We start from the raw sequence: 20,652 nt of genomic DNA, 5'->3' as shown, positions 1-20,652 counted from the left end.
CCCTCGAGTCTCATCTGCATGTGTCTCTGTGGCCCACTGACCCAGGGCCTGTACCACCTGTTCCTGTTCTTCTGTGGTGTCTGGCATGCTGAAGGCTTCCTGTATTGATTTGATAAATATACAGGGATTGGCCTTTGAAGAGTCCCAAAGCTTTAAAAAGGTAATACAAATATAACGCTTTTTAAATGTTTAAGAGAGATTCTAAAACATAAAAGATAAGATGGCAGCAAGAATTAGTTGCAAACCCCAGCACTGCTCAGAGCAGAGAGAAGCCACACAGCACTGTGTAGTGTTCCCAGTGCCTTGTGTCTGGACAGGGCACAGGTGGCCAAGGGACAAGTCTTATTACACTGATTTCACAAGAGGGTCCAAGAGGTTTATTAGATAGCCCATGGCAAGATACAAAATGATTAACGACAATAACAACCACATTCTATCCACCAAGTACCACTTAGCTCTATGAAACTATCCTGCAGGACATCTCTGGGCTCTCAGTTCCTAATGGGCTGCCTGAAGAAAGACACCCTAACGCAAAGGGATTCCAGAGAGTGGCTTAGAAATCCCTGCTACTTTTACCAACGTGGGGAAGGGGTGGGAGGAATGAACCTCTGTACGACAATTTAAATTCCCAAATTGAGTAAAAGGGAAACTAATATGCAGGCAGGACGCAAGGCCCCAGGTAAGCGACCTGGGTCTGGGGCAGGGGGTGGGGGACAGGAGAGGCAAAGTGGCAGGGACCTGACAGTGGGTTTCTCTCTTCTACTTCTTCCTCCCGCCTCTCTCCTTGAGGGCCAGGTGGATGACAGCACCATTGGCCATATTGTAGTAAGCCAGCGAGTTGGAATCCTTGATGAAGATGCCCTGGAAAACAGACACCATGCCTCAGTTAGGGGCAACCTGGCCTGGGGCACACCGCTGCAGCCTTACAACTCTGAACTTAGCAAACACAGGTGCTTGAGGGAAGGGAGTGGGTGGGGGACTGGAGAGCTCTCCTTCCTCCCACTCTTTTCCTTCCTTCCCACCAATTTATGCTCTTTCCCTTTGTCAACATTTGACTGAAAGCTCAACTCCCTAAAAAGCTGGCCTTGACCAACCCTGTGGAGTTTTGACTCTCAAATCACAAGATCTTTGGAGATCACCTAGTCCAACAGCCTCACTTTATAGCAGAGGAAACTGAGGTCCAGAGAGGGAGAACACTGGCCCTGTGTGCGATCTGGCAGGCACCAGGTTGGGCTGGACTGTCACCTCTGTGCCCATGTGTAATGCCAGGCTGCTAGAGAGCACACTGCTTGCTAGGACAGCCTCACCGCTGGGTCAGGAACCCTCCAGAACCACTCCCAAGTCTTGTCCCCAGATCTCTACCCACTACCTAATCACTGAGGCAAAGGGTTTTCCAGATCCCACTCAAAACTGTACTATGACTACTGTGACCCTGCCAGAGCCTCACTGTCAGGCTCGCCTGCCCCAGCACTCCCAGCCAGCTTCATCACTTCTAGGATGGACTCAGATGGTCACACCCAGATGTTTCTCCACTCCCGACTGGGTTTCCACATGGGATTTAGCTTCTGTGATGGCAGAGGTGCTGGGACCCAGGGGCAGGACCGTGGACAATGACTGACTCACCTCATACTGCAGCTTCTGTTTCCCTGCAGGCATACCAGTGGCTTCATGAATCTTCACCTTAATGACAGAGACCTGTAGGACCAAGGAGAGGTCATTCAGCCCCTTGCTAAGGCCAGCTGGAGGAAGACGTCCCCTGACCCCTTGGTTCCCATGCACCTGACGCCAGCTGGTGGCAGCAACCCCTACCTGGTCTGTGAGCGGAAGGGTGAAGACCAGCACCTGCCCATTCAGTTTCCATTCCGTCTTATCCTGCATGTTGGGCACCTGGACTTTGATGGACACGGGACCCTGCAAAACAGGAGGTGGTCCTTATGCCTGGAGAGCCCGGAGCCAATCAGGAAGCCTACACAGATAATATCGCCTGTGCATCTGGGCACCTGGATTCTGGCCCCTGACTGACAACTGATATCACTTGTGATGCTACACAAGTAACTTCCCCTTTTCAAGATTTGGTTTCTTTTCTTTAAAACCACCTTTACCTTGTCTCCTGCTGAGTCTGGAGCTAAAGTACTGAAAATGCTCTGCAAACCCCAAGAACCATTACAAGGGGAAGACCTGGGTTCCCAATTCAGCTTCCCAGCCAACTAGGTCTCTCTGAGCCCCAATGCTATTATCAGTAAAACACGGTTGATCATAACTGTTGTGAGCATTAAATGGAAAAGCGCCTGTAAAGTGCTTAGCTCTATCCTGGCACTCGAATAAATGCTCAAAGAAATGACAACTATTATTAAAAAGAAAATTTAAAAAAGACTTGGTTAAATACACAGGGGAAGCAGGGGCTGGGGCTGTTTCTGCCTCTTCACTGGAGCCTACCAGCTTTCCTAGGAGCCAGCAGTGCCACAGTTCCCACCTCCCCTTATTCCAGTCCCCACTAGGACCCCACCCCAACAGGCAGACCTCCTGAGGGCTGGAACTGGAGAGGAAGGCCACAGTGAATTTAAGAACTGCATCCAGGATTTCCTCCAGGTGTCTAGGGTTCCTCTCACACCTGAGTTGTGCTACCTGTGCAGCTGGGTGTCCCTGCTGACCTCTACAAGAGGCCATGTCAGGGGGACCACCACCACCATTCCTGCAATTGCGGATCCTGAGGGATCACATGTTGTGTGCACTCAGAAGCCCTACGAAGCCTCTGATGGCTGACCTAGACCCCAGAAGCCAAAACCATGAGAGAGGAAACAGGTCAGCCAGAGGAATATGTGCTTAGGGTGGGACTGGACCCCTCAGTTAGAGATTCCAGGCCACAGGCAGCACTCAGCAACCACATACCTTGTTCCTACGCAGGAACTCCTCCTCAGGCATGAGGCTATCCTCTGTCTTCAGTTTCTTGGAGGTGGGCTCATCTTCCATGGGAGGCGGGGGATGGACGGGGGGCATTGGGGCCGGAGCTGGGACAGGTGCCACAGGTGGAGCAGGCACAAAGGCTGCAAAGACAGGAATAAGCAGCCCCATGAGTGGGGGGAAGGGGCCCGGGACTCACACCGGTGAGGATTTGAAAGGGGAGATTACAAAAGTTCCCCCAAGTCAGAGGTGTGAAGTGCTACTCTTTGCTGAGTCTGGCAGACAGTAGGTTCCCGGGCAGGGAGACCTGAGAGGCTGCCCACATTGGGCAGCAAGAGATTGGAGGAGAGGCAGGACTGATGGATGGAGTGGGTACCAGCCAACAAACACCTGTCAGGCTTCTGAGCCTGTCTGGGGTCTGACCTCTAAGTGCAGACATTAGCTATGCCATTTCAGACTCCCACCTCCCCCAGGAACTGTGGCTCCCAGATCCAGGCTTGGGAATCTTTCACATGGGAAGCCAAGGCTCTCCTCTGGGCTGGTGTGGATTTGAAAGGGGAGATTACTAACATCAGCCACTGCCCTGCTGACAGTGTTTAACCTGTGGTCCCTGACCCAGTGGCCTGGAAAGCTGCTAAGATACAGACCTGTTGGCACAATCATAGGAGGTGGGCGAGGTGCCATGATAGGAGGGGCCGAGGGAGGCATGGGCACCACGTTGATCCTGGGTGCATGGATGATGGGCGGCATCGGGGCAATCACTGAGCCAGGGGGCAGCCGGACCACAGACGCCATCGGGGGCCGGGGCATGACGGGTACTGCAGACACAACTGTAGTACGGACAGGAGGCGGCATCTGTGGAGGGCAAGGGACCTACATGTGACAGAAAGCCAAAGCTGGATTCCAAGGGTACACACAGCTGGCCACTGGCCACCTACAACCCTGAGGATGGGGCTGGACAGCTCTGCCTCAACGCCCTGGGGCTGAGAGACTGCAGCCTCACGCTGGGCATCTGACAGACACCGAGTTGCTGAGAGGACCGGGCGGCTCTCTCCACTTGGGACTCAGCGGGTCAAACTCAATGAGCTGCTCGTGGCGAGCTGCACTGGGAGCCACTAAAGAGGTTAACCTTGACTTAGCCTCCTAGAGACAGGCCAGCAGTCCTCAAACACCCACTAAGCCCTGCAGCCTTTCTCTGCTGCAAACTGCCCCTTGTCTCCCTGCCTGTTCCAATCCTCCTCTGAAGACAGATCAGGCCAGAAGTTCCCACTTCCTTTTAAAGGGTTCTTGCTCTTTCAACTTGACCCTCTCAGCACTCAGGCCCCACTATAAGGCAGCTGCCCTTCTCAGCCAACAATGTCCAACCCCAAGAACCCTAAAACATCAGTCACAAGCTGGCTGCTGGCTTACTGTGGGTGGTCGGGGTACCGAGGTGATGGGCGGGGCTGAGCTGGGGATGTTGGTGGCTGAAGACGGAGGCGGTGGCTGCTGGGGGATTTCATTGGGCTTGCTGGGGCCAATCTTCTCTTTGGTGTCGTCTTCCGGCACCAGGCCCTTGGCCTTATGGATGGCCTCGATCTGCTCCTGGAGGGTAATGTTAGCCTGGGCAGCCTGCTGGGTCCGGGCCATGCTGCCCGAGTGGCCGTCCCAGGTCACCTGTAAGGGAAAGCAAAGGCAAAGCTTGTCAGGACTCTTGGAATGGAATCCAGTGTGGGAAACTAAGGGCAGGGAAGGCACTAGGATCCGTTAGCCGCACCTTTTCCTCTGGCTTCTGGATCTCCTCCTCACCGATCTTCTTACCGATGGCCGTTTCCTCTACACCGAAGATGTCGGTACGCCGCTCAGCCAACTGCTTCAAGCTGCTCTCAATATCGAGACCTGTACACAGTCACAGAACAGAAGCAGGGGATAGAAAGGAAACTAAACCACGTGTCCTTCTGACAAGGCACTAGCTTTCCTGGTGTGCAGGTGGCAGGTGGAAGATGGGATGAGGGTGACTCGGGGCTCCAACACAGCACTCCTGTCCTCTGAGCCTGGGGAAAGCTGTCCAATCGGCACTAAGCCTATAAACTCAGTGCTTGTCAAACCCCTCTGACTTTTAAAAGGATGGTGGGCCAAAGAAAGAACTGTGCAGACAGGGCCACATGAGTGGAAAGTGCAGAGGCACGACTAAAAGCCTTGTCTCCCACCTCTGGCATGGTTCCCTCCCTATCATCTGCTTCTCACACCACAGCAACAGGACCCCTGTTCTATTCCAAGGAGCTCAGGGTACTCCAGCCATCAGTGCCCTCATTCTAAGAAAGCCACAGGAATGAGCAACCCCCCGGCTATAGCCAGATCTTGCTCTGGCATGTCAGCAGGCACATGTCATGTACGTCAGTGCCTGCCTTTGGAGGATTCCCATGGGGAGTCCTTCTGAAAAACGGGGAGTTCTGTTGCAACATCAAGGGCTGCATCTATCCTCTAAAGCTTTTGCTGGCCTCAATTGTTGCTTCCTACATTTGCTTAAAGGGAGTTGACTATAATTTGGAAATTCCCATGGGATCTCTTGGAATTCCCACTCACCTGGTGCGTACACCTCATCGTCACTCTGCTTCTCACGGATGGAGCGATCCCGCTGCTCCAGCCAGCGGGGATCGAGAAGCCCGATGCGCATGTGTTCCTGCATTTTGCTGGCAGGGATCTTCTCCCCCGTGATGGGGGACACCAGATATTCATCTGGAGCAGGGGCTGGAGGCAGGGGCTTAGAAGCTAAAGGGAAACAGATGTTTGAGTAAAAACACAGGATGGCAGCCTGGGTTAAGTGACACACCCATTCAGTGCTACCCTTGTACCTGACACTATGCAAGGCACCAAGGCACCAGAGATAACTAAGTCTTGTTCCCCACCACAATGCCTGTAAAAGAGAGGCTATCAACGCTTTTTTTTTTTTTTTTTTTGAGACAGAGTCTCACTCTGTTGCCCAGGCTAGAGTGAGTGCCATGGCGTCAGCCTAGCTCACAGCAACCTCAAACTCCTGAGCTCAAGGGATCCTCCTGTCTCAGCCTCCCGAGTAGCTGGGACTACAGGCATGTGCCACCATGTCTGGCTAGTTTTTTTCTATATATATTTTTAGCTGTCTATATAATTTCTTTCTATTTTTAGTAGAGATGGGGTCTCGCTCTTGCTCAGGCTGGTCTCGAACTCCTGAGCTCAAACGATCCGCCCACCTCGGCCTCCCAGAGTGCTAGGATTACAGGCGTGAGCCACCGCGCCCGGCCTATCAACGCTTTTAAAACAAGCCACCTCAAGTCATCTTAGAAACAGACAGGTCTGAGGAAGGCACAAGGGCACACAGGACCTTCCTGGGCAGTCTAAGGGCTAGGAAGCAGGCCATACCTTTGGGATCATAATCCTTGCGGACAATGACTTGGTCTGGAGTTGGGGGCAGGGGCGGAGGCATGGGTGTCTCTGGCGGTGGGGGCACTTTCTGCCCTTCTTCATCATCTGAACCCTGAAAAGCAAAGCAGTGGCAGGACTCAGAGGGGATGAGAGGCCACCTCCCTGCAGCTGAGCCCTGGCAGCTCTCAGGGTGGCAGGGAGCCTTGGCCTCTGCCAGCCAGCATCCATGTGCTAAGCTTCTCAGTGCAGCTAAGGCCAGCCGGCAGCAGGCCAAGCTGCTTCCTTACAGCATGAATGGGAGCGCTGGGGGCCATGGTGCTAACATTCCTCTCAGGCATTTCCAGCAGTTGGCACCAGGCAGTCCCAAGAGGCCAAGGGCACTTAACATGCTGGGGAGGGGTGCGGGAGGCGAGTCAGCACTCAATGGTAGTTGCTCACAGAGCAATGCTGGGAGGGAGAGAAAAAGTCAATTCCCACAGACACAGGGGCCCTTTCTTTTCAGACTGTACACAAATTCCTTCCAAGAGGGAGAGCAGTTTGGCTCTGGACAGTTTATGCCTGCTGGGAGGGCCTGGCTTGAAGGGGGTAGGGATGTCCGAAAGGAAGTACAAACTACATTTAGAAAAGCTCTGGGTGCCTGGAGCCTAGCTAAGAGCTCAAAATATACCAAAGCACAGGGTGATGCAGAGTGCCCCCTAAATGAGGGCCACCATGAGGCGGTGGGTATAGGACCTGTAGGCAAAGGGGAAGGCCACAGAACAGGGCCAGCACAGCTTTTAGATTCTTGCCTGTGAATGAATCTTTGTTGTCAGAGCTGGAAAGAGGCCCCGTGCTGTCTGGGGTTGGGCATCTGTACAGCTCTGTTCAGGACCCACGCCTCCTTAAGAGGCACACAAGGGAGCTGGATCTCTGACTCCAGGGGCTCCAGGGAGAAAGGTCATCCCCTAGGCCCACCCAAAAGCTCACCTCATCCATGTCTTGCACTTGGGTGTCCTGGTCCAGCTGGGAAGAAGGCTCCTCTGCTTTCTCCTGTTTCTCATCCTCCTCATCAGACTCGACCTCCATCTCGACCTCCTCACTCTCCCCAAACTTCTCATAGCGCTCCTGAATGAGGATTCGGGCCCCCAGTTCCTCCGGCGTGGTGGGGGGAGGGAAGTTCCCTACCAGAGGGTGAGCCAGAGTCAAAGGGATTCCTTATCAAAGACCCAGCTATTGCCCTGTCTGTCTGGACTCTCCAAGGGCTGGGGCTCTGTCTGATTTCTCTCCCTACCTCCAGAGGCCCACTCAGGGTCTGACACAATACGTATGTATATATTGAACTGGACATCATTTGGGCAAAGTGGTACAACTGAAGTCTTCTGGGAGCAGAGTGGAAGCAGACACTGACAAAGCCATCTGTGAGATTTGGCAGCTCCCTGGAACACTTATCCAAGGTCTCCCAGGATGGCTCAGAGTGTCTGGCTCCCCCTCTGGCGTCACTCCCCTCACAGACCTACCCTGCTCATTGGGTTGGAAGTCCACTGTTTCCACAACCACAAAATCATGCCAGTCAATTTGAGCATAGGCCACCCGCTCCTTCTCCTTCTCCTCTTCCTCCTTCTTCCTCTCACGCTCCTGGAACTTGGCCCATTCCACTCGGTAACACACCTGTCAGGAGATGGGAAACAGCAAGGTGCTAAGCTGAATCAGAGTCTGTTCCCCATGGGACTATCACCTCCGGGGCCTTCACCAAACCAGAACCTCCTTCAGAACAGGATGTTGCTCTGCCCACAAGGGGAACTTCCTGGAGCAAACTATAGTATTTGCATCTGATTTCAGCCAGGCCCAGAGTTCGGACAGATGAAAATTCTAAATGCCACAGAAACCACCCTCTGTCTAGACTAAAGAGTAACTATTTGTTGTAAGTTTTCTGCTCAAGTTGGCAAGGGGCTCTGTGCCCAGAGTAGCAAAACCCTCCGGGAAGTCTACGTGACAACCTACTGTCCTCAAGAGCAATAGCAGTCTCAGACCCCGAGAAACAAAAGCCGTCATGCAGCCACCAAAAACAGCCAACACCAATATGCCTTCATGACTCTGAAAACCTGGGGGTTCAAAAAGCGTCTATCACCAGAGGACCTGCTCGGGAGAAAGAAACCTACTGAATCCGAGAGCAAAGCACAAAGTAGTGGTATGAGGGGAAGCATATGGAATCCAGGTTTCTTTGGCCTTTCTAGACACAAGGCCTTTCTTCCCACCACTCCTGGGCTTGGAACGTAACAAGGTACTGTCCCAGAGACTGTCCCTAAACACAAAACAGAACCCACACAACAGAACTTGCACCATCAGTATCTGTTTACCTGATCCAAAACTTCTCGGGGGTTTTCAGCCTCTTTCTTGAGCTTCGTAAATAAGCCTTTGGGAGGAATCAAGATCTAAATAAAACAGAGAAGAGTTAAAGCAACTGTTAGTGTATCACAACATGGGAAAGAGGTGGCTGCCCTGGGCTTATGGTAAGGCTCAGGAGGTGAGAGCACAGAATTCTGGGTCCCAATCCCAACTCCACTTGGCCATGGGACTTCGGGCAAGTTACTTAACCCCAGTACCTTGGTTTCCTTCTACAAAATGGTGACACCATCACTTAAAGTTGGTACTACTGACTTAAAAAGGCTGCTTCAAGGATTAGCAGAAAAGCAGGCAAAATACTGACAGATTACCCAGAACACAGTCAGTATGTGACGGCTACTTTCATGAAAATGATTTGCTCTGTTTTTCTTTTGAAAGTACTATTCAGGCCTCCCCAGACTATGTTTTTGAAGACTGCAACCTACCCTGACCCACCTCCCTATATTTCTGTCTCTCCTGCTTTCCTTTTCTCCATAATATTTAGCACCATCTGACATACACTGACATTGCACTTGTCTCCTCCCTACTAGACAAGAAACTCCATGAAGACATGGGTATCTGTTTTCTGTTTACTATTACATATCCAACACCCTGAATAATGTCTGACAGTGTATGTTTACTGAGAGAATGAATGCTACTTTTACGATAAACAGCCAGCCATTCTAAATGCCCCAACAGTATCTACTGCCACTAGCGAAGTGGCTGAGCCCCACCGCAACACTCCTCGTACCTCTACCCAAGAATCTACCTGTGCACAGCGTTCCATAGCCAGAGACAGACACCAGTGCCTCAGGTTGGGTAGTAAATGCCAATACCCAAGTTCTGAGGGAGGAAAAATGAGAAAGTAACAGAATAAAAAGACCTTTAACCCTGGAAGCAGTCTGCTGAGGGAAATTAACCCAGGGCTCATTTATTAATAAAATTGATACTGTTCTCTTACAGAAACCCTTTGCCCTTCAATGGTTGTTATTCTAGCTATTCTGCTTCTGCATTTGGTCACTAACCACACACGTTTTTATAATTCTTTCTAATTATATACTTTGAGTGAAGTTAGAGAAAGTCCTTTCAAGTCAGATTTTTAATGTGTTGGTTTGAGACATCAAGAACAGATGTACAGGCTGGGCGCAGTGGCTCACACCTGTAATTCTAGCACTCTGAGAGGCCAAGGTGGGAGGATCGCCTGAGCTCAGGAGTTTAAGACCAGCCTGAGCAATACCAAGACCCCATCTCTAATAAAAATAGAAAAAAAAAAATTAGCTGAGTATGGTGGCTCACACCTGTGGTCCCAGCTACTGGGGAGGCTGAGACAGGAAGATTGCTTGAGCCCAGGAGTTTGAGGTTGTAGTGAGCTGCTAGGCTGACACCACATCACTTTAGCCCAGACAACAGAGTGAGACTCTGTCTCCAACAACAACAACAACAACAACAACAGACAACAGATGTACAGACCATCAAACTGAAAAGGAAAATAACCTCCACTGTAAGTATAGCAAGAAAAATGTGCCACAGGCAAATCTATACCCATGTACTTTGCAATAAATTAATGATCTAATTAAAACATTTTAACACATTGACTGCTATACTAGTAAAAAAAACTTTTTCCCTTGGGGCCAGTGTTTTATTAAAACAAAACGATCCTTTCTAATTTGTTATTTATTGTTTTCTGTGCATGAGTTATATGCAATGCAATCCACATTTTAAGATTTGTCAATATTAACTGTAACAATAAGAACATCAACAAGTAAGATTTTCATGCAGGGCTTTGCTTCACGAGGCCCTGGGCTCAAAACTATAGCCTGAGTTAAATATAATACAATGGCCAGTTAATGTGTTAAATACCAGTATTGACTTTTCCAGATTCTTGATTGCAGCAATGTCACATGGTAATTAAGAATCAGGGTCTGGAGTAAAACTGCCAGAGCTCAAGGTCCAGCTCTGCAGCCTCCTAGCTGTGTGACCCTGGGCAAGTTAACTTCTCTGGGCCTTAGTTTTCTTTTCTACAAAGTGAATATCATAATAATGGCTATGTTATAGGCTACTACAAATTAAATGAGAAGTTGCTACATATGTAAGTTCGCAATGATGTCAGTTATACCCACTTATATTACATTTCTCAATGCCTATTTAAATGATATTTCTGATTTAAGGGACTTTATAGGGTGAAGAACAAAGATTTTAAAGTCAAATGTGGGTTTAAATCTCTACTAGCTGACAGATTGTGAATGTGACTTTACTTCTCTAAGCTTGTTTCTGCTTCTGAAAAGTAGAGAAAAAAACAATTAAATTAGATAATAGGAGGCAATTGTTAAGGGCTTGCTTCTTGTCAGGCCCTGTATTAGGCAACTGAAATGGAAATGTACTTAAAAACAGCTAGCACCACTGGGCCTTGTCACATAGTAGGCAACCACTGTAACAGTAGTTGGCCACCATGTGTTTCATTTCTCTTTAGAAACAAGTGTTCTGTGTTGCATTTAAAGAAATAACTGAATAGAAATCAAGATTTTACATTAAACTGGGATTCATTCGTAACATTTGCTCAGAGTCCCCACAGGGACGCACCATCCCATAGACACTGAGTGTTTCCGGTGGTAAGATGTCTTCCTTCCCTGGGCCCATCACCCCAGCCCCTGCCCTGCCCAGGCACCTTGGTATACTGTTCCACCAGCTTCGTGAAGTAGTTGAAAAGGCTGTGCTGTGGGCGGAGAAAGTCAAACTGGTAGTTGCGCTGCTCTTTCTGCATCAGTTGGGTGAGAAACTGGCGCCCATTCCTGGCCACAAATTGAGCTGTCAGCTTCACCACATCCAGGTCAAAGGCTGAGATGGAGGGGGGGTCAGCAATGAACTCGAACTCGGGAGGAGGCTCTTTGGGCACAATGGTCTCTTGGATCACCTGGGCTTGGACCTAAGAAGCAGAGGGAGTGTGAGGCGGAGGCATGGGGTGGACAGGCTCCAGAAAGAAGGGGCAGGAATGCCTCCCCCCAGCAGGATGGCCATGACCACTACGTTTCTGTTAATTATATACACACCACTGGCATTGGTATGAAAGAATCCTAACTCACAAGAGCATCAGTTTCCTGGCCAACTGTGGCCTCAACTCCCTGAACAGCTTCGAGTGAGTCCTGTGCCCCTCTATATCTCTGCTCCTGCCCTGAAATCGAGAGCCAAAACTGCATGGCAGAAGATCCAACAGGAACACGGCTTATTAATCCCCAACCAAGGGAGATGGAAACGCAGTAAAGCCTACATGTGCACAGAGAACTCCACTGCACGGTGTTTCCATGACCACCACATGAACCATGAGAAAAACAGAACAGATCACGTGAACCCTTTGTATAGATGTAGAAACTGAGCTAGTCTGAGGCCCTAGGAGTAGTAAATTGCAATGCATTTCTTAGAACCTGACTTTAACTTTTACATCCCACTGCAAAACAAGGGGCTGCCTTTTCTACCATGGCTCAGGAGTGCAGCAAAATGAAGGGACCAGTCCAGGTCTGCACAGGAAGCAAAATGTGTCAGCCCCTGTCTTCATTCACAATGCTAACAGCGCCTAGTGCTGCGCCTCAGCTCAGGGAGGATGGTATTGGGGCAGGCCAGGTGGAGGGGCCCTGGGAAGATGAAAGAGAAGGGAAGGGATGGCACAAGGGGCCCACAGCCCGCACTGCCTCCTTCAGCACAGTCAGGTAGGAAGTCCTCCACACACCACGGCACTGCCCTCTCACTACGATCAAGGCCTTGGATAAATCACACTTCCCCCAACCCTCAGATTCCTCAACTGCCAGCCTCCTCATGCAGCCTCTGTGAGGAGTCAATGAGACAGGGCTCCTACAGTACTGAGCACACAGCTTGACAAGCAGTGCTGAAGAAATGCCAACTCTTACCAGTATTTCCCTGTCTGAGCTTCAGTGTCTGCCTCTGTGAGAAGGGGATGACAACCTCACTTCTCTCCCTGGGTGGTTGAGAGGTTTGGAATTACGGATACCCTCCTCGTCTTTGCTTCCCTCCCCTCCCTGGGGAAGTGAGGAGCGGGGCTGGGCTCCAAACCTTCTGGGGCAGCTGCTGCTGGGCGGCCTGCTGCTGCTGCTGCATGACCTTGGGGATGGCAGCTGAGGGCTCCTGAGCCTTTCCCTCCTTGAACTCGCTGACCTTGTGGCGGTAGTATGCATGATAAGGGTCATTAGGGTTCAGAAAGTTGAACTTGGGGTTGTTGATCTCGTTCTGTCGTATCCTAGCTTCAAATTCAGGGCCGTTTCTGGAAGCAAGAGAAAAGAATTATCACCACAACAACCCTCGTGACTACTTAGATCCAGAACACTGTCCATCGAGCCTCTTTCACGCCACCACCCACTGCTCAAACCAGCCCATCCTCCAGCACAGCAGGCATCCTCCTCAGGCCTCCTGGGAGCAGCTGTCAGTGCTATCTGCCTCATTCAGCCTGACCCAGGCCACCTCCACAGAGGGTCTCCCCCACCTTGGTCATTCCTCAGCTCCTCTGCCGTTTCTAAAACCATCTGGGCTGTTGCTCTTTTCTTTTAACAAAATGTATTTATTTAAAAAATCTATTTGAGCTGGGCACAGTGGCTTGCACTTGTAATCCCAGCTGCTTAGGAAATTGAAGTGGGAGGATTGCTTGAGTCCAGGAGTTTGAGACCAGCCTGGGCAACACAGTGAGATTCTATCTCTACCAATAACAACAAAAAATTAAAGATAAAGGACTCAAAAGTGCATACAATGAAAACAAAGTAATGTTGTCAAAATTTATTTAGCTCAAAGTTTGCTGAAGCTAGCTCTCTTAGTTAAAAGGGGAAGTTAGCAAGTGCTGAAGAGGTATTAAAGACATAATAGCACCAAACTGAGACTTTGTCTTTCAGGTAATGAGAAAAGACAAAAAAACACAAAAATTTAGATGATTTAATGCCTTGCCCAAGTACTATCTAAAATCCTCCCACTTACTACTGGTGAAGCCCACACAGGAAACCTGTTCCACACGGACCCAGATTTATGCTACTGTCTAAGGCACACTGAGGTGACGGAGGATGGTAAAATCTGCAGGGGGTGGTCTCCACTGCTCTCTGTGCCTGAAATGGTTGCCCAGATACGCCCCATGGTCACAGTGTGCATGCCTTCAATACCTGAGGATAATGAAGAAATGCCCCTGCACAATGTCTAGGGAACTCTGATTTTTTAAAAGTTCCAGTGGTAATATTTCAAGGTGCACCTACGTCGGTCTGGACACATTCAGGTTTCAGGTTCACTATTGACTCACTCTGACTCACAGCAAGTTACCAAACTACTCTTTACCTCGATTTCCCCATGTATAAAATGTGGCTAACACCACATTCCCTCTCTACCATGAAGTATCACTGAGAAGATCAAATTAGTTAAGGAGATGCCAAAGCCTTTTTGAATCATACAGCAGCCGACAAACGCAAGGGGCTATTCCATAAATATTCAAAATGTCTGTGGGGCTTCCATCGCTCCTCTGAGCTGCCCCAAACACACCCAGGCACGACCCCAGGGTGTGACTTTCTTCAGACTTTCACACCCGTGGTCCCGTGAGAAGGCAGGAGACAAGGTGCAGGCAGTGCTGTGCTCCAGATTCGCCACAACGATCTGTGCCATGCTGGTGGTCAACACCCAGGCCAGCTGCTCAGCAAGTTCTGGTCACACCCTATGGTGTGACTAACACCATAAGGCCTCAATCTGACCGCGCATTAGTCCAGCTGGAACCTCATGCTTTGGGAAAAAGCATTCCCCCCCTCAGTCCTTAAATAATGCAAACCACACACAAGGAGGAGGGTGAATGTTCACTTAAATTCTGCTAAACTAGGCCACCATGCCCAGCAAATGCCCAGGGCAGATGAAGGGCTGCTAGAAAAAGAGGCCTTGGTTGTCTCGTATATCACTGCCTAAGCTATAACCTCACCACATATGGGAACAATCTGAAAGATAAAACGATGAAAAGGCAGGCATGTTCACTCCAAGCTATTCTGTTACTTTAAATTAGCTTAATGTTAATTTTAGAAATATATCCTCTAACACAAGGAGTATATATCAGCAGAAAAAGACATGATTCGACTCAACCAGCTGGTGAGACATTTTAAGGGTAATTTCCATTTCAGTTTCTTGACAGGAAAATGCAGGAAAGGGAAGACCCAACCTAGAGAGGAAAAATTCCTTTTGGAAAACCACACTCAGTTATGGATTTCTGCTGCATGCTCCATGAACACACATGAACCTAGCAGAAGTGAAGCCGACTTCTGCACGCTGGCTGTAACCCAGTCTGTCCGTTTGCTGCAACGTAAATGAAAGCAAGTTTGAAGACTTTACAAATGCCTACAAAAGCAATCACTGTAGCTAAAAATCTATCTAGAGATGTGCACGTATAGTTATTTTTAAGGGACCCTGACAAACTCTTATTTCTGTAGCAGCAGAGGATGGCACAAAACCATTGGAAAGCTACTTGGCAAAACGTTTAAGAAATCTTTAAAAATACTCTTTTAGCCAGTAATGTGCTACACAGAATTGTCTTCAAAGGAAACAATCTAAAAGAAAGAAAATGCTCAGAGACTTCCCCATAGTTCCATTTGCCAAACTGAAATGTTGAAAACAATCTCTAAGGAAAATACAGGGGAGATGGCCAAGTCAAGGAAGGTCCTTCCCTTCAACATGGTGCATGCTCTCCACAGCACACCGTACCGTATCAGGAAGACAGTGAGCGACACAGAAAAATGCCTACAACACATCATGGAAGGGAAAAGAAGGATGTGAAAGTATCTCTGCTAGCATTATAAGAATCTAAAAAAGGATACCAAGGGCCAGAAGGAAACAGGAAAAAGTGAAAACAGCTGGTAGAAACTATTCTGGTAGTGAGATCGTGGTGACTGCTCGCCCAACACCCTTTTCCTATTTATTGTTTTTAAAATATCAGGGGAAAAGGGGAAGCATGAGTGTTGCTATGAGACACTAAACACTTATCTTAAACAACACCTGCTTCCCTAAATCTGACATGACCTAACAATGTTCAATTAAGCACAGAGCAGCTTTTAACTGAATACCCAGGTTAATTAAAGCCTGGAAATGTAAACAGATGAAACTGCACAAAGCTGACACAGTGAAACACATTAACCAGAGTAATTTTGTTTAATTTTATTAGAAGGCAGAGAAAGGAAGGAGTATCTATTAAATGATGTATAATGATGGGTATGCTGCCTCAGGGGAGTGACTGTCAAGGTGTGGCTCCCCCAGAGAGCAGATGCCCTGACTGAGGACAGCAGTCTGCTCAGAGCCAGCTGAGCAGGAAGAGCTGTCCAGTTTGTTAAGAGAAGCCAGAAATCCTGGCCGGGCGTGGTGGCTCACGCCTGTAATCCTAGCACTCTGGGAGGCCGAGGCGGGTGGATCGCTCGAGGTCAGGAGTTCAAGACCAGCCTGAGCAAGAGCGAGACTCTGTCTCTACTAAAAATAGAAAGAAATTATATGGACAACTAAAATATATATATACAAAAAATTAGCCAGGCACGGTGGTGCATGCCTGTAGTCCCAGCTACTCGGGAGGCTGAGGCAGTAGGATCGCTTAAGCCCAGGAGTTTGAGGTTGCTGTGAGCTAGACTGACGCCACGGCACTCACTCTAGCCCGGGCAACAAAGCGAGACTCTGTCTCAAAAAAAAAAAAAAAAAAAGAGAAGCCAGAAATCCAGAATTTTTTTTTTTTTTGAGACAGGGTCTCACTTTGTTGCCTGGGCATGAGGGCAAGGGCTGATCATAGTTAACTGCCACCTCAAACTCCTGGGCTCAAGTGATCCTCCTGCCTCAGCCTCCCGAGTAGCTGGGACTACAGGTGAGCACCACTATGCCAAGCTAATTTTTCTATTTTTGGTAAAGATGGGGTCTTGCAATGTTGCTCAGGCTGGTCTTAAACTCCTGACCTCGAGCAATCCTCTGGCCTCAGCCTCCCAAAGTGCTGGGATTACAGGTGTGAGCCACCGTAATCTAGATTATAAAATTATAAAATCTCCTAATTTTTAAATAGTGGCAACTAATTTGAGTTTTAAAAAAATATCGTGAGGACAAACAAACATCTGTAGGCTGTACATAGCCTACTGGCTGCCAAAGGAATACTATAAATACCCTAGATGAGGTGATGTATTAACCTTTGGAGCAAGTGGCCATGAAGAAGATTCCACCCAAGGGTGTGTGTGTCTAAGTGCAGTGGAGAGGAGGGAGGGGTGGAACTCTGACCAATTTCCACCCCATCTGCGATGATAGCTATCACCTTCGTGATGTAACTGACCTGCATTCAGTCCCACTACCTCACTCCTGCCTCAGACAGGACAACCCTGAGATGGCATTTTGTTCAATTTTGCAGACAGGTCATTTGAGGCTCTGTGGAATGCAGTCCTTGCATAATGAGAATCATCAACTCTCCATTTTACCTTACTCAGGCCAGTAGCTCAGACACAAACACATACATTCTGACAAAGCAGCTTTCCAGGCATTTCCTCAAGCCTGTTTTGAAAGCAGAAGCTCCTGGTGCCTATAGAGTTAGGTGTGACTCTCACTTTGGCCACTGCTGTGCTGTGTTAGAGAAGCTACCACCTAATTGCCACGTTGTGGTTTTAGACAAATTAAAAGGCCTAAGCCAACAACGTCTCTCCAAAAGCCCAGGCATCATCCTTGTGCTGATTCAGGAACTCTTCCTGCTAAAATCCACCTCTGACCCACCCTAGCAGAAGTAGCTACATTACCTGGCTACAAAGCTGGCAGTCTTGTCAACAATATTTCTGACCTCTGGAGGAGGGTAAATAATCCCCACCACCGGCTTGGAAGGTGTAGAATCCTCTTTTGAAGATGCTTCTTCTTCTGTAGGCTAAGAAAACAAGACCAGGAAATACTGTTAAACCCCTCTAGGATGTTGTTGAGAGCATAGACTGTCACCCACAGACTTCCCTCACATCAGACCCGTCAGAAAAGCAGTTCTCTTAATGGCAGCGTGCTTGCATGGGCCACTCCTGGGAAACCAGGGGAAAGAGCAGCCTCCTGGCTCCCCATTAGCTAGGCTGCCTCAGCAGCATCAGAAACCTGCATTTTTATCAAGTGCCCAGATGATACAGGATGCAGGGGCTCTGACTACATTCTGAGAAACCATGGTCCAGAATCCAGAAGGCCATGTCTGTGACCCTGCACCCAGTGCTGTGCCTGGTATGGAACATTCAACAATTGTTTGCTGAATAAAGAAACGGGAAATTCCTCCTCTGCCTTGAATGCCCTTTCCCTCAGCATCCATTCCACACTCTTAACCACCATTCAAAACGCAAATGTTCTGTGAAACGCCGCTGGAATATTCAATATTAATTGTCCCATAAACTCCAATATCCCTTCCTCAGCAGCTTCTTCCCTTCAGTAAACAAAGGGTCATGTCTCTCATCTTAGAAAAATAAAGTTTCTCCCCTGCCTACAAGTTCCTTTATGCTGGTGCCTTCTCCCTCCCCTTCCTCTAGTAGCTAAACATCCTGAGTTCGTTTCAGTCTTGGCCTTCCCACTTCCTCACCTCCCATTTGGGTCTCATTCATTTCAAGTGCTCTTGTCAAAATCAAAAACTGCCTACAGCCAACTACAGCCGTTACCTGGCCTTGACTAGTGACCACTCCGTCACAAAACTTTCCACTCAACTCCCAGGCCCCATCCTCACCTGTCTGTCCTTCTTGCTCACCGTTCCATCCAAGTTTCCTTCCTGACTCCTGTTTTACCTCCTGCCCTGTAATGCTAGAGACCCCCAAAATTCTGTTCTTGGCTCTCTTCACAGTATTCACACCACCATCAGGCACTCAAAACCACGTCCTTCACTTCCCCTCCCTCCTCTAGGCTCAACAATCCCACCCAAATCCATGTCACAGATCACTCCTGTGTCTTTAGATCCCACAGACCCCTGGGCACTTTCATCTCTATCCTCTTTTCTCATGAGTGGCTAGCCTATTATCCAGGCCAGAAACTTGAGCCTCCTTTCCCTTGCCAACGATAATAAATGTCATCATTTATCAAGCAGAGTAGGTCCCAGACACTTTCTAAGCACGTTGAATGTTAACCCTTATGAGAGCCCGACGAGGTTAAATACTCTTATTACCCTCATATTACAGATAACATATAACAGATGAGGAACAGAGAGCTTAACGTCCAATTGGCCCACCCAGGATTCCAACACATCATTTTGGCTGAAGAGCCTATACCATCAGCCACATTGTGACAAGAGCTTGCCCATCCCCTCTGCCCCATCCCTCTTTCCCAATCTAGGCTAGGCCCTCAGCACCTTTTTTTGTTTTGTTTCATTTTTCTTTCTTTCTTTTTTTTTTTTTTTTTTTTTACTTGGTCTCCTATGGTCTTTCTAAAGCTGAGCATCTTTTGAATAGAGTGACTGACTGGTCTCCCTCCCTCCTAGTGATTCTCCACATCACTGCCTGCCTACTTGAATTTCTGAAACACAAACATCACTGGAGTAAAATGCTTCCTTTTCTTGCCATCATCTACAAGGAAAAGTTCAAATCCTAAGCATTGCAACTCCTGCCACCACTCTCCTAACCCTACACTTCAACGCCACTTGTTCATTTACCCTTGACCAGAGGCAACATCTGATTCTTACCTCTTTGTAAGTCTTTGTACTTATTATGCGGTACTGCGTTGTTTATTTTCCCCCAGTGCCTCAGAAAATGCCAGAGATGCAAAGGCACTTAAATATTTGTGGAGAGGGCATGGCCTCTTCAGTCACGTCCCTGCTTTATTCTGAACCCAAAGCAGTGATCAGCATACAGTATGTGCTCAATAAATGTTTGATGAATGAATAAAAATTACTATTTCCTTTCCCTAATCACCTCTCTGGTGAACTCCTACTCATCCTTCTAAGAGCAATTTGCCTTTCACTCCTGTGACCTTCCCCTACCTTAATCTCCTCTCGACTCCAGCAAGCAATGCTGATTAGAGTACCATGTCCTTTGTACCTGAAACTTCTAGCTTAGGGTATCTGATACCATACAATTATTTATGCACAGTTTTCCCTTCAACTGAGAACTTTTTCTTTCTCTCTCTCTTTTTTTTTTTTTTTTTTAAGAGATGGTCTTCAGTAGCACGACTGAGAGCTTTTTAAGGGATGGATGGATGACACTGTATAATTTACGGCAAATACTTTACAATAAACACCTGTTAAGTATTCAGGTATGTCTGTCTTCCCATTAGTGAGTTCCACAGGCAAGGGTCGTGCCTGATCCATTCCGGTGACGTCGGGGTCTGGCACGGTGTCTGGTTTAGGGTAAACACTGAGTTGATGCTGAGAATTAACATCCAAGAATGTACCGTGCGGACTGGAAAATTAGGGATTACTGGGCAAAGGCTGGGAGGCCCAACTGCCAAAGACAGTTGGCGAAACAATGCTTCTCACACTTTAGTGAAACCACCTTGGGATCCTGTTGAAATACAGATTCCTATTTAGAGGATCGGAGGTGGAGACTCCGCATTTCTAACAAGCTCCCAGGTCGCAATGACACTGCTGGTCCAACCGCTTTGAGAACCACTGTTCTAGAGCGCTCGTTCGCTACGGGAAGACAGCGCGGGACGCGCGCAGCCTCCTGGGACTTGCAGTCCCTCCAAGCCCTCCCAGAGAGGCCGCCTCTTCCAGCGCGAGGGAGGAGCGCCCAGGCCTAGGCTCGGGCTGCAGGCTGAGGTGCGGGGGGCGGGGGGCGAGGTACCTGTTTGGGTTCGGTGGCCACCGGCGGCGGCGGAGGCACCGCCTGCACGGGTCCGGCCGGCATGACTGCGACGCTCAGGGCTGCCAGTCCGCCTCGGTATCGGTAAGAGGTGCAGCGTCAAGACAGCCTCCCGGCCGGACGGTACGACGAGCTCCCAAAATGGCGGCGGCCGAGAGAGTCGTCGCCGAGGAGGTGGGGCTGACGCATTTCCGGGCCCGCCCCCTCGCCGTGGCGTGCTTCCCCCCTCCCCGCGGGCGCC

The 20,652-nt window shown here is 49.0% G+C and overlaps 1 protein-coding gene across 2 annotated transcripts; it reads right to left on the bottom strand.

The window, feature by feature from the left end:
• Positions 1-360: 360 nt before the first annotated feature.
• Positions 361-20,583, bottom strand: SF3A1 (splicing factor 3a subunit 1). 2 transcript variants are annotated; one of them, XM_069496858.1, is made up of 16 exons: positions 20,394-20,583; positions 17,406-17,527; positions 12,706-12,913; positions 11,309-11,566; positions 8,619-8,693; positions 7,779-7,929; positions 7,249-7,442; positions 6,280-6,394; positions 5,467-5,652; positions 4,658-4,779; positions 4,312-4,557; positions 3,549-3,774; positions 2,890-3,044; positions 1,810-1,911; positions 1,624-1,695; positions 361-861 (listed from the first exon to the last, which is right to left on the bottom strand). In XM_069496858.1, the coding sequence occupies exons 1-16, from the start codon at positions 20,454-20,456 to the stop codon at positions 760-762; spliced, it is 2,397 nt and encodes a 798-aa protein (XP_069352959.1). In that variant the 5' UTR covers positions 20,457-20,583; the 3' UTR covers positions 361-759. The 2 variants fall into 2 exon arrangements, with proteins under 2 accessions (XP_069352959.1, XP_069352960.1); XM_069496859.1 differs by having other exon boundaries at positions 3,549-3,756.
• Positions 20,584-20,652: the final 69 nt, after the last annotated feature.

Source organism: Eulemur rufifrons, chromosome 21 (genome assembly GCF_041146395.1).
Source record: "Eulemur rufifrons isolate Redbay chromosome 21, OSU_ERuf_1, whole genome shotgun sequence".
Taxonomy (NCBI): Eukaryota; Metazoa; Chordata; class Mammalia; order Primates; family Lemuridae; genus Eulemur; species Eulemur rufifrons.
Note: the sequence above shows the minus strand (reverse complement) of the source record. Positions and strands in the feature narration are given on the sequence as shown.

Bases quoted from the DNA above. Each gene is read 5' to 3' on its own strand.
- SF3A1 (XM_069496858.1), bottom strand. From the start codon at position 20,456: ATGCCGGCCGGACCCGTGCAGGCGGTGCCTCCGCCGCCGCCGGTGGCC. The intron at 17,528-20,393 runs GTACCTCGCCCC...TTGTTTTCTTAG, and splicing joins TGGCCACCGAACCCAAACAG to CCTACAGAAGAAGAAGCATC. The intron at 7,930-8,618 runs GTAAACAGATAC...ATCTCCTGACAG, and splicing joins CCCGAGAAGTTTTGGATCAG to GTGTGTTACCGAGTGGAATG.